Below are 13,616 nucleotides of genomic sequence, written 5' to 3'. Positions count from 1 at the left end.
CAGTCTAAAGCAAGACTTTAGTCCCAGCTGCAACACTATATGAAAGACTGTGGCTAACAGTTCAAAGACCTGAAAGCTCCAATTTTCAGTAAGACTCACCATTTTGTTGTAATCAATAATGTAAACCATACAGGAAAATTCATCAAAGAAAACTCTGTGTGGCGATATATAGATGTTAACAGGTATGCTGAAATATCTGCCGCTATGTGTTGTTGCTAAGAATTTTGCATAGTTGGAGGACTACAAAACTTCAATGAATCTACAACTGTAAACAGCAGCTGTAAAATTGTAAAGATTTTTATTAAAAGAAAATCTAGATATGATTAGAATAATGCAAAATATCTTAGGCAATTTTCAGTATATTGCCAGAAAATATACACAGAAATATATGCCATTGTATTTCCTTTCTGACAGGCAAATTGACAGGTTCTGTATATTAGCTGAAAAAAAACAGGGAAAGTCACAGTTATATGAGAGGAGGAAAGACTAACCCCAAGGGTCTAATTGCATTGCAACAAATAGAAAATGGATGTAACAAGTAATATTTTTCAACCAATGATGCCCATCTTGCTATAAAATAAAATTAGTGAAAAAAAGACAAAAGGTGCTGACACAGACTGCAGAGCCTGCACAGCCTTTTAGTACTTGTCATTCCTCATGAAAATGACTAAGTTGTACTGCAAAACCAAGAAAGCTCTCCATCAGAAATTATACTAGTGTAAACAAAGATGTCAGTAAACAATCATCTCCCACTGCCAAAGCCATGTACACTGCTGTGAAGAAACGGATAGGCCTTTTCAGACCTGTGGCTCTTTCATCTCCTCAGGTGAATTTTTTTGCTGGATCACCTACCCATACAGACTTCAACAACTGTTTATAATCACTGCTGGTGTACTGCTAAGAGGGAAGGTCAACTACTGGAGTCTGAAAGGCCTAAAGGATAAATCTCCTATACATCAGAGACAGCTCATTAATATAAATGGCCTTTAAAAAGTACTTCTTTTTAATCTATACAGAGTAAACACAAAGTCTGTAATTACGGATTTAGTAACTCTTCAGCAATTTTAGTATCTTTTCAGGACAGAGTGGTGAAAACTGTCATCATTATATGCTTTCATTGCAAAAATTCACACATAAAATTAAATTTTGTGTTCATTACCCAGGTTGAAAGACTTCACACTAAGAATACAGGAATAGTGAAGTAACAGGTAAAGTTACTCATAGGAGGAAACCTACACCTTTTAATTTTACATACACATGAATAATGAAATAGCAACTTCATTAATGTTTTATTACTTGTTAACCTCATTGCCACTTAGTGTTATAAAATTTATATTACAAAAAGCCCCATTTTACTAATGTCTAAAAGTCATTCCCCCAAATTATTGCACTGCTTTATCACTGTTGTTCTTTCATTGCGAGTACTAAAGCAGGCATTATTGTTTATCTGAGGGAAACAAACAGCCTGACACATCGTTCTGTGAAATCTGGTTTACCAGCTCAGACACTATAAGTAAGTGCACCCTAAGAACTGAAGTGAGTAGTGTATCGTTTCCATCCTTTGGGTAAGTTTATCCATATCTGAGGACTGCTAAAGTTAGGATACATATATAGTGATAAAATCTGTACTGAAGAAAGCTTAAGGCTTTAATAAGCTAATGATTTAGCAGACAAAAATTTTGTGGCACAATCTGTTGTTGATGGCTTTAGCACAGGACAAACTATGAGTTTCTTAACTATTTTGAAAGCCTTCATTATTTTTGAAATGCAAATAGACTGGAACAAATACATACATGTTACAAGATTTTTTATCCTTTGATAATACAAAATTTAAAGAAAGAGAAAGAACTGATTACTAGTGTTTCAATTTTAATCAGTATTTCCAGTTACAGAAGATCAGGTCTTTTGACTGTGGAAGACAACTCATGTATTGCTCATGTATATAGAAGTAATGTTGGCTATTTGGTAAATCAATACCTGCCAGCCTGTTAAACAAATTCAGTATCTGCTGCACACAGCATTAGAAATGCCACGATAAACAGTCTTAGGATCTGGAAAATCAGTCAGACAGCCAGGGAAGCATAAGGGAAAGGAGCTACAAATCAGCTTGTTGAATTTGGTGCAATAAGCAACATGGCATAATAGAAATGCATAAACAGCATGAACAAGACTGTGGCTTTTAAAATGATTTTACTCTACCTCTTTATTAGTGGAGCCCTCTGATGTACTGCTGACATCCTGGGGATGTTGCCTACTGGACGATTCAGCACCCCGAGCTGAAGAGGAATCTGGAGATGGAGACTAGATAGGAAGGAAATTAAATAATAATCTGAGTGACCAATGTAGAAAGTTTTCTTTCATATTTTAATCTAACTTGGCAATGGAAATAAGAGATAAGAGGGAAAAGGAAAAAAAAGAAAGAACAAGACAAACACTTAAAAAAATGTTATAAACCTTGGATTTTATTGTAATGATCAGTACCTCAGATAACTTGTTCTGAACAGTTAAATCTGTTTTAAAAACAGCTGTGTCTATTGGTCAGTATTGTATGGATTTAAGCAGTTGGGAAAATAAAAAGCTGTACTCAGCAGCAAGCAACACTCAGCCAAAAAGTGTGCCATATTTAGAGGACTGTCTGATACAGGTACTGGACCAACTACTCATGCTTACTGTAGCATTCAACCAAGGTGCAGTTACAGGACTTTCAGTTGCACAAGCGCATGTCTAATGCATATAGGCAAATAACCATGAGTTCACTGAAGGCTGCAGGCAATGTCCTAATGTCCTAAGCTCTGACATTCTAGGAAAGATAAAGTCACTAAGAAATAAGCAGTGACAAGAGGCAGGTGAATTGACCATGACAGAACACTTGGAGAGAGTGAAGAAAAGATTGCAATTTCCCCATAAACACACTTACTCTCAGGTCTAATTAACCTGAGGTGCTGAACTAATCCGAGAAGAGGTAGGCTGCAGTGGTTATTACAAAAGTTACTCCATCATCTTAGAAAACTACATTCCTAAACTGTGCAGAGTAATACTACTGTATTCAAGATCTCATGAATGGCCATGATTCCTCATCCTAGTTATAGCACAGACTTGGGAAATATTTCACAGTTTGTGCTATGGTCTCAGTACCGTATATGCTCTCTAGATCAGATTTTCTCTTTTTTTTCCTACCCGCACTGTAAGCAATTAAATGAAGAAACCGTATTTCTCACCATGTCCTAATCAATCATGATCATCAGGAATGTCAGAGTAGAAAACCAAAAGGAACAGCACAGAGCTGCACCAAGGAAAATCCAGACTTAGGTCATCCATCAGCAATTGTGTTGGTAAACAAAAAAAATGCTTTAGAAAAAGATATTCTAAGCATGGCCCATTCCTAATGAATGCTAGTGACACTAAAAAGCTGGAGAGCAGAGGACATTGGTACGGGGAGTGTGATACAACAGCACATAATGCAGAATTAATGAAGGTGACTAAAATGAAAAGAGCACAAAACTGCAACCCAGCAGGCATTTTTAAAAGCAGAACTTAAGGAGACACCTGCAAGGCATGTCAGTGCGCATGCCAAAAATTGAATCCTCAAAGGAAGGTTTAGCATTTAGCTATGCAAGCTGGTGTTCAGCGCAGCTTTAGCATTCTGGTCTCCTTTGACATAGGGAACTTGCCCCTAGTTTTACCACCTCAACAGCCCATCACTGATAGTCAAATACTATTATTCTGTTTTCCTAAACAGGTGGCACAGCTTTACTCTAAGCCAATGACTCATATCAGAAAAAGGCTACACTTTCAGTGCTCTGAGATGACAGCAGCTCCAATCTAGAAGAGCCCTCCTGCCATGCCACCACTCCAGCTGAAACATTGATCTCTTTGAAACAGTAATACAGTAATACAGTAATATATAGTAAAGAAATATACGTTTTGGAAGCTTAGATTCACAGGTATGTAACAAAACAAGAACATAAAATTTTCTTCTCCTCTTTACCTTCATTCCTTTAAAAGGTCTATCTTGGCTAATTACTAGATATTAGAAGTACATTTAACTACTAAAGGCTTCCAATGAGTTAAGAAGCAATTATTTACGCAAATATCTCGAGGCTAAAAGAGCAGTCCTTGCATCTCCCTGTATTTGGAATTACAATTGTGGGGCAAAAAGAAGATGCTAGCGGTGAACGGTCCCTGAGCACTGGCATGTGCTTATGATGCCACATTGAAGGATTGCTAGCATTCACACAGGGATTCCCTGACTTGCTGTGTAACCACCAGAGTTAACAGTGCCATAGTGATGGAGCTGCGCAAAAACAGCAACTCTTGTTTACTTAAGGAAATGTCTTTGTAACACCCCCGGTTCCCAATAGTTAAGCTAAGTTAATAGCAAAGATAAAATATAAAAAGTGTACAATACTACCAACCTATTAATGACCTAATTGTAGGATGGAGCTTTACACAGTAAACAAAGAAACAAAGTATAGCATATAATATTTTAGCATCAAAGGTTTCCATAAAAAAGAGAAATGTCTTTAAAATGTCTGAAAGCTCTCAAATTCATACACTAAAGTGATAAAAATAAATAATCTTAACAACAAACGATTCTATTTAAACTAGTTGGTTGCTGACATTGAGAAATTTTGCAGCACTTGAAACATCTGAACAATTACTCCAGTAGCACAGTAAGTACCAGATTTAAGCAAGCACCAAAACCATCACATGGCTTTCCATGTGTTCTGTTTGAATGTCTGTTCAAACTTTTCTGGGAAAAAACAACCCAAATCAAAACTAACAAATCTAAATAATAAACATCCTACAAAGTTTGCTACACAACATGACAGCTGTCCCCCAAAACACTTGTACAAAAAATATTCAGTCTTTGAAGAACCAGCTGGTTCTCTCATGCATCAAAATGCATTTTTAGTGGTACCAGATAGAATGCACAAGGAAAGAATGCAGTCACAGCAATAATAAGAAATAGTTTGATACGTCATACTGGATAGGAAGTTTGCACAGCTGCTCAAAACACTAAAACTGAAGCCTAAAATAGATGTTTAGTGACTGCTTCATTGTCCATTTACAAAAAAAATGTTTAGAAGCCTAACAAAAATGCTGTCAGAACATAGTAAGTTCATGTAAAGTATCACGTTATTATGTAGAGAAGCCTATAAATGGACTTACAAAGTGTTTTCTTAAGTGCAGCAATAAAAAGTACTAGTTACCCCATTTCTCCCCTTGAATATCTACTTACATTTTTCTTACGATACTCAAACTGGTACATCCAGAAATTCTCCATCTCAATTTTGGTGTTGTTTGACTCTAACAAACATGCAACCCACTCCACCTGAGAAATCTCCCTTGCTGTTGTGCAGAGGGATATAGTGACAGAACTTGCAACAGGAGAGGATTGTGTTGCATTTAACCTGTGCAGGTCAACCCAGCTAGCTACTTGATAGCTCATGGAGACAAACATAACTGACACAGAAACATCTTCAAATACAACCACTTGCTCTTGCTTTAGAAAAGCAGTGTTGTTTTACTTGCTTTGAGCAGCAGCTTTTCTCGTAAAAGTACAACCTAGTGAGTTACATCATAATGCACAAGGCTGGGACTGAGAGGATGAAATCAACAAGTACTTCAGCAGTGCAAGAGTCACTTAAAGAGCCATTACCTATAAGACACTAATGTTCACCTACAGGCTTCTTACCAGGGGAAAGGCAAATACAGTCTTCTCATACATTAGTTCAGGGGAGACAACTGGATAAAGCAAGACTTTTAAATGTGTTTGATTTTAGTGATGAAAAGTCTTCTAGAGAGGTACTTAGACAAATGTCAAAGCACCATGAAATATTCAGGTCTGACATGTAAGTATAGACAGATGCATAATTTCACAAGCACTGCCCAGCACAGCACAATCGTGGCATTAAATCTCTTAGGTTTTAGCACAATTATGTTGCAACAGGATATCTACTGTAATTTGAACCGTTGAATTTCTACTCACCAAAATGATAACCAAGACAGTTGGTCTATGTTCGTAACTTTTAGATGGCATAAAGTACCTATAAAGAATGGATCTGAAAGCTTTAGTTAAAGCAAGTTTAAACAAAGACAATAATAATAATTAGTTATATTAATTATTATCTATATTAGTTATAAGGAAATTTAGCTTTCAGTGTTAAAAATGGAGGGTTTGTAGAAATAAAAACTCAGAACTCTTGCACACATACGTGCATACTGAGGCAAAATCTATGCAATTCCATTTTTAACTGGGACTTAAGTTTGTATTATAGTTGTGCTGTGACTGCAACTGTGGTCTAACCGCCTCTGCACATACCAGGTTCACTTACTCAGAGCTTGGCAGGGTGGTCCAGGACCTGCCCCATGCTAGTCTATGCAGCAAACTGACTTGAGACAAGGCAAGTGACTTAACTGCTCACTCCAGAGCATTTGATTCACTGCTTTTGGACCTCTCCATACAGAAATTTCAGGCAGCTTCAAAGATTCCCTCAGTAGGCTCCTCCTGTGCACATCACTTCCAGGTGCTAACTACCATCCTGAGTAGGAACTTGGGCTGACCCAACAGCTCTCCCATGCAGTTTCTGCTACAAAAATGGACAAACAGTATATGGATAAGATATTTGCCAGTAGTCAATAGAAAGTATTCCTGCATGCATGTCAGTCTTATGTACAGTTAACATAGGAATTGTTCTGTATGGAGCTTAAGGTAAACTATAGCAATGGATCACACATGCTGAAGTGGTCATGCAAGACCACAGATCAGCTGTGGGTAAGACTTGAGAAGAAGTGCAGTTTAAGCAGTCTTAGCTTGGGGAATCTCTCGGATCCAGCTGATGACCTCCTGTAAGGATGGAACCCCGTGCCACAATCTGGACAATGTTTGACAATCCCACTTGAGAGAGCCAACCATACACACCTGTTACACCATGCAAAAGCTCTGAATAAAGCAGCTTTTTAAAAACGAATGCACCATACAGGAGGGTCTTCACACCACCACTGAGTTCTACTTCTTCAGTACAGTTCATCAAAGCTATAAAACCAGATTTGGATCTAAGCAACAACTGTGTAGCTCTCACAAAGCCTTTGAAGAAAGACACTGACCCGTTAAAGTTATATTAATAAGTTTAAAATAAATAAATAAAAAAACCACTTAAGAATACACAGAGGTTTACATCTGAGAGAAAAGTCCAAATATACAAACAAAAAATGTAACTGAGCCTGTCAGGACAAGATGGCCTTTGATTTTGCCCATTTCAAAGAATCTCTTGGCCATGAGCCAATAGCAGTAACCACCCAGTACCACAGTCACACTTTGTTAGTTGGTAACTGCTCTTTGAATAAAACCTTAGTCTGTACAGACTCTGACTGCCTGTCAGATCATAACATGGTCTATGCACGCAGGGTCTGTCCAGCAGCACACACATTAGATGGAAGACTGACAGCTCAGCAGGGTTCCTGGCAGCTGGTTCAGTGCTGGCTCTTTCCCACTCTCAAGTACAGACTTCTTTTGCTGAACTTTCACTTGAACTTGTAGTTTGAATGCAGCTTCCCGTGTCAGTCTCAAAAAATTAGTGTGGATCTCTCCTGTGTTTTCAAAAGACTTTTACTGTAACAAGTACTGTTTAGGTTCTCAATAGCACAGAAACATCACTTGAATATACTTTCATCCTTTAATAATTAAAAAACATAATAAAACAGACAAAAATATTCACAGGGTTATGTACCCAGTACACACTGTAATTTAAAATGCCCATAACTCATCCGGGTGGCGTTTCTCTTCAAGGAGACTAATTGATGTATTTAAGCTTTCTTCTGTGTGATTGATGAACCATCTTTCTAGACTGGATATTAAAATGATAGTTATTTTTAAAAATAAATGATCTTTCGGTTTGGGGTGGGTTTCATCTGTAGAATTTTAAGACTGTGGTCTCACATAGACGACAGAAAGGTAATCTGCATTCTCTGTGCTCAATCAACGGTTCTAAAAGGTCTGCTCAGAAAGTCATATCCTATTAACATAAACTCATCTTTATTTCATTTCTTCTCTTTTTTTTCCCCCTTAGTTCATCTATTACTGAAACCCACTTAATTATTTAAAGTAGACTTCTTTATTGCCTTGTTAATAATACATTACAGCTGCTGTGGAAAATGTGAAGCGAATTCATCTCAATGAAAACACTTCACTTGGAGTTATCAACATTGAGAAACTCCTGAACATTGAGAACTCACAGGTTGAAATAAAATACACATCCTCAAAAGAAACAGGGAAGCAAAACAAAGCAGCCCTACCTGAAAGGCTTATCTTCAGCTCTGAATTTCTACTTCACAAACTCACCTACATAGTTTTACTTTATATACAGGTGTATTCTAACATTATATCACCTCCGGTGGTGCAGAGGAACACAGACTGAACACCGATGACAAGGCTTTGAAAAACTGATGTCCTGGCACACAGTGACAACCTGTAGGTCAACAACACTTGGCCTTCAGATCTACACTTGGCTTTCAGACCTAAACTTGTCTTTCAAACAACTGAATAGCCATGGTATTAAGTTCCAAAATGGAGAATTTCTCTCTCCAGACTACTGTTTTATCTCGATTATGGCAGAAGCAAAGCAGGCAGCCGTTTCTCTTCTCAAAAATTCTCTTGAGCTTTTGTGCCTTTCATTGCCTTTCTCAGCAGGTATCTGTGCTTCTCCAACTAAGCAAGCCACTACTCACAAAGCTCAATGATATTTTAAAGATGCTATTTCAGATCTTCTTATCAGTATATGCACCAGTATATTTAATTGTATTCTGAGATATCTGCTACACAGAACTACTTCCTTTTTAAGCTTCAACATGTGTTCATCCTTAAGTCCAGCTCCATCCACCAAAGATGCCTTCTATTTAGGCCTTTAAACACCACTATGTCTGTTGTTGACTAGACACATTCCCAGTAGGTTTCTGGTAGAGAATCTGACAGAGAAGAGTGACTTGCAAGAGCTACCTAAATGGGATATGAGCCTTCCCTTCCAGTGAGATAACTGTGTGCATCTAGAACATCTTTTCCTAAAGAATAGCTCCCTCCACTACTGTCAAGACACATGTTGGTCTCCACCTATGAACATTACTCAGCATAATGTGAACAGATTCTCTGCCATTTCACACTCTGAAAATACAACTGAACTATAGTTCCACAGTCTTTTCCATCATAGTCCGGTTTCCTGATGTCACAGTTCTTGCAGTTGTGCAGCTATTGTTTTTGAAAAGACATTTTCACAAGGGCATATCCAAGTGATGAACTGCTTTGCTTTACACAGTTTTCTGATAAATAGATTGTGTAAATATATGTCAGCTGCTCATATCTCAATCTCATACATGTGGTAAACAAACAAAAAAAACCCCACAACAAAAACCCAACAAAAACCTACTGCATTTATTTAAATGACATTGAGATAATTTTTCAGCTTTCATCAAACACACAACTACAATGTCTTACACACAAACTAGATGTCCAGACCACCTCCTACTCAAGTGAAAGTATGCATCACTAAACCAGGGCATACAAGGCACACAACAACAGATACTCTCCCTTGTTAAATATTAAGCAGGTCCTTCAGTACACTATTTATTTAGTCACAGAACTCTGCTATCTCTTTCCCATATCACTGGACTACCAGAGTTTATTACAGTAGAATTGTACTTGAGCTCTGCACAATTTTCTTTTTTTACCTACCTATTGAACTTTTTTTAGGAGAAATACAGAAGAATTACTGAAATTCCTGGTAGATTAAAACTGTGAGTAAATCTGGAAACAGAGCATCTTAAAAATAAACAGATACAGTGATCTGTAGCTTTCTTACCGCCACAGACAACGCATCTCTTTGCTAACAGTCCCAAACTACACCCAGCTGCAGGTGAACTGGACACTTTTAGACACTTTATCAAAATAGTCTCTGGACAGTTCAAATTGGTACCAAAAAAAATCTACTGTGAATATGTCATCTAAATGCCAAGCACTGAGGATTAACAGGCAAAAGATGTCATATTTAACAAGTCTCAACTTCAAATCATTCTTCTGACTTCCTGGCTCCACTGCTCTCTCATCGAGAACTCATAGCTAAAGGAAAAGTGAGTGCTGTTTGGATCTAAATAGGTCTTACCAGTTTCAATATCATATGGCTAACAACAAAAAATGATTATGAATATCTATATGCAAAATGGTTTTGTAAAAAAAAAAAAAAATTAGGTCGATTTTCAAAGTTGACCTGAAAAATAACCAAAGGTAAAAAAAGCACAAAATTTACATTACTTATGTGCAGCTCCTTGATAGTTCTGAGGGAAAAAAATTGTGTCTGCCTGGAGGTCAAACACACTTGTTATGTAATTCCTTTTTATTTCAAGGACAATGTTACAAATCAGACTGAATAACGTCTTTGGCATACACTGGTTCCACTGAAAAGCTCCTGTTTCTTTCTCAAGAAAGACAGAAGAAAAATCTACATTTAGATGAATGGGCTTCATCCATATTTTTATTACAACTGATCAGTTGTGATCATTTAGTCAACGCAACCTAATTTTGGCCAATTTACTGCTAAGCAATTCTAGGAATGCTTTGTTAGAGAAAGCAGACCGTTCAGACTGTTCATGAGTTGACATCTGGATTAAGAAATCCAGTAAAGCATATATATACCTCCTCTTCAGAGAAAATAATCCTTCCTACCCAGTCCCAAGTTGCTTCTCCTACAACACATATTGCCCTCAATCTGCTACAGGTTTTCTGAACTATTTGCTTAATTTTCTTCCTCTTTCCAACAATATAGCTTGTCTGCACATCTATAACCATCATTTACTTTGCACTGAGCTATGCTGTCACCCTATGTCACCACTTTTGATTGCAGCCAGCACTGAAAATCTCAGTCTGGTTCTTTTCTGATAGGTTATGAAAAAGTATGGAATGAGAAACTAACTCTCAGTGCAAAATGGAAACCCCTATGTACTTCAACGCCTAATGTAAATATAGACCAACAAAAATACCTGTTTTGTTAACTACACAAACATACCAGGCTGACTCCTACCAGCTTACCTTAAATTCTGACAGGTGCAGAAAGACTTTGGAGAGCAGCTGGAGCACTTTCAGAATGGATTCAGTGCTTTCAGCATCCCTAAACTAACATCACTGGGACCATCTTTGTATTGGGTGCTACAATCAGACAAATCAGGAAACCACAGGAAGGTTTTCAATTCTCCTAGACAAAGACAGCACTTACAAACACATACAACACAGTGAATAAAATATATAGCAAAGGAATACTGTGATCTGTTTGAAAAGGGGGACAGAAATAACTGCAGCTTTTGGAAGAAGTTAAAAATAATTGTTCTCCTGTATGGAATAATCTGGGAAAATTGCTTTAGCCCTCCACATGACTTCTAATCAAGTCTGTAAGGGACGTAATTTAAAAAATATTTGTAGAAGTAATTTTCTTCAATATAAGGTTGAGGGTTTTTTTCTAAAAAATGTTGAATGAAACCATGAAAAAACAAAAAAAACCCAACCCAAATGTACTCATCACTATGTGTTTCCAACAGTTTTCAAGGAAAAATAGAAGCTGGAAGCTACATGTCTCAATTACTTTGCATGTTTTTTCAGCAACTCAGACACAATGCTCCAAAAATGTCTTCTCATTCGAGAATACTAGCCTTCATCATTTTGAAGGCAGGCAAAAAAAATCGTAAGCCTGTGTTGTGGTTTGGCCCAGCCAGCAATGAAGCACCATGACAGTCTCTCACTTGGTGCCCCCCATCCACTCCCACCCTCGTTAGGATGGCAGAGGCCCCAGTGAAATGGGAGGAAAATGATAAACAAGGTTGTTGTGGATTAAGACAAGGGCAGGGAGGGCTCGCTGCCAATTATGGCTCTGGGCAAAACAGACTCCAGTACTTGATTTAGAGAGGAAAGTAGGAAAGTTTCTACAAGAAACAGAAGAGAATAAAAGCAAAAAGGGAGTAGGATGATGAGAAAATTACAATCAACACTTTAAGATCTCCCTCCCCCATCCCTCCTTTCTTCCCAGGCCCTGCTCACTGCTCCCAGTATCTCTACCTTTCCCCCCCCAATGGCTCAGGGGGGCTGGGAATGGGGGATGTGGTCATTCTCTCACAGATGGGCTCTGCCACTTCATAGAATAATAGAATGATAGGGGTTGGAAGGGACCTTTCATTTACGGGGTTCCTCCCCCAGGACACAGTCCTTAATGAACTTCTCTGGTGTGGGTTCCTCCCAGGAGCTGAGGCTTCTGCTGATACAGAATCCCTCACAAAGGACAAGGCCTCTTCTGGGCATAATTTTAATGAGCTGCTTTGTCATGGGATCTTCCCCACAGTTACAGCTTCTGTGAATATGGGATCCCTCTGGCCATAGTCACTGCCCCTGGCATAGAGTGTTTTATAAAGAGAATCACTGCTTCTGGTGCAGGGTCTGCTTCGGCAAAATGAGTCACTGCCCCTGATGAGGGGTCTTAAATGAAATGCAAACAAATCACTGCTTCACCAGTTCTCTCCGAACGACAAAGGGGAGTCTCTTCCCTCACTGACCTTGGAGCCTGCATGGTTGCTTCTCTCTCTCTCCCAACTCCTTGTGCCACCACCAGGCAGAAAAGAAGAAGGGATAGAAGAAAGAAGGAATAGGAAGCAGCCTCCTCTTCCAGCCTCTTCTTAAGAAATGATTGTGGAGGCACCTAATTGGCTCAGCCCCAGAAGTGGGTCTGGCTTAGAGATGGGGAGAGTTTTGAGCATCTTCTTACAGGAGGCATCTTTACAGACCCTTCCCCTGTACCAGAAACAGCTTCATGTCAAACCATGACAGTGTGTCATAGATCTACCTGGCATGTGAACTTTTCTCACTGTCTGAATTCCCTTTGCAGAGGCTGATAGGTCTGATGCATTCCTAGATGTTTAAGATAATTAATTTTAAACACCAAACAACACAGAAAAAGTTCTGTTTTCAGTGTTCTTTTAAAAAAAAAAACCAAAGGTAAAAAACCGCATTCCACAGCAATAAAGAGGATGGGGTAGATGTTTTGTAGTGCAGTTATCCTTGAAGTAAGAGCATGGGCCCACATGACAAGACTATTTTTGGCCAAGCAATTTAGCTTACCAGCTCTTTATATGTCAGGCATAGATTTGATGCAGTTACAGTTGTTTTGAGTTTATTTTATTAGAAATGCAAAAAACCAAGTAAAGATTATCACACTGGCAGCTGGGACCAAAAGCTGGGAACTGATTCTGAAACAAATTAAGTCTCATGACAGAAATACAGAATTTCACAAATGCTGATGCTGCAAATCTTAATGGTGACTTTCGATACTTAGGTTTCTGGAGAGCAAATACACTTTACAGTGATGATGTAATATAATGAGGTTCATAACATATTTACAGAACCAGCAGGTGAATAACAAACCTGCAGTTTCTCTGGAATATGAATCTAAACTATGATACCACCATAAAGAATGTAAACAGGTTTCTCATGGAACCGTTTGCATTGAATGTATTGAAAGAAAATAAAACTTGTAAACATAGAATTAACAGAAACACACAATGACAGAGAACAGTAAACAAAGTGTTCA

The 13,616-nt window shown here is 38.2% G+C and overlaps 1 protein-coding gene across 3 annotated transcripts in view; it reads right to left on the bottom strand.

Moving 5' to 3' along the window:
* APBA1 (amyloid beta precursor protein binding family A member 1) overlaps positions 1 to 13,616 on the bottom strand; it is a 92,280-nt gene that overhangs the window by 25,037 nt on the left and 53,627 nt on the right. For all 3 annotated transcript variants that reach the window (XR_009820839.1, XM_062018060.1, XM_062018059.1), the window contains exon 3: positions 2,200 to 2,301. Coding sequence is in view for 2 of the 3 variants with exons in the window: in XM_062018060.1 (XP_061874044.1) it covers positions 2,200 to 2,301 (102 nt within the window). In the remaining variant the exon portion in view is untranslated. The remainder of the gene's footprint in view (positions 1 to 2,199; positions 2,302 to 13,616) is intronic.

The sequence above is a fragment of the Colius striatus genome, chromosome Z (assembly GCF_028858725.1).
Source record: "Colius striatus isolate bColStr4 chromosome Z, bColStr4.1.hap1, whole genome shotgun sequence".
NCBI lineage: Eukaryota > Metazoa > Chordata > Aves > Coliiformes > Coliidae > Colius > Colius striatus.
This window is presented reverse-complemented; position numbering and strand designations above follow the sequence as displayed.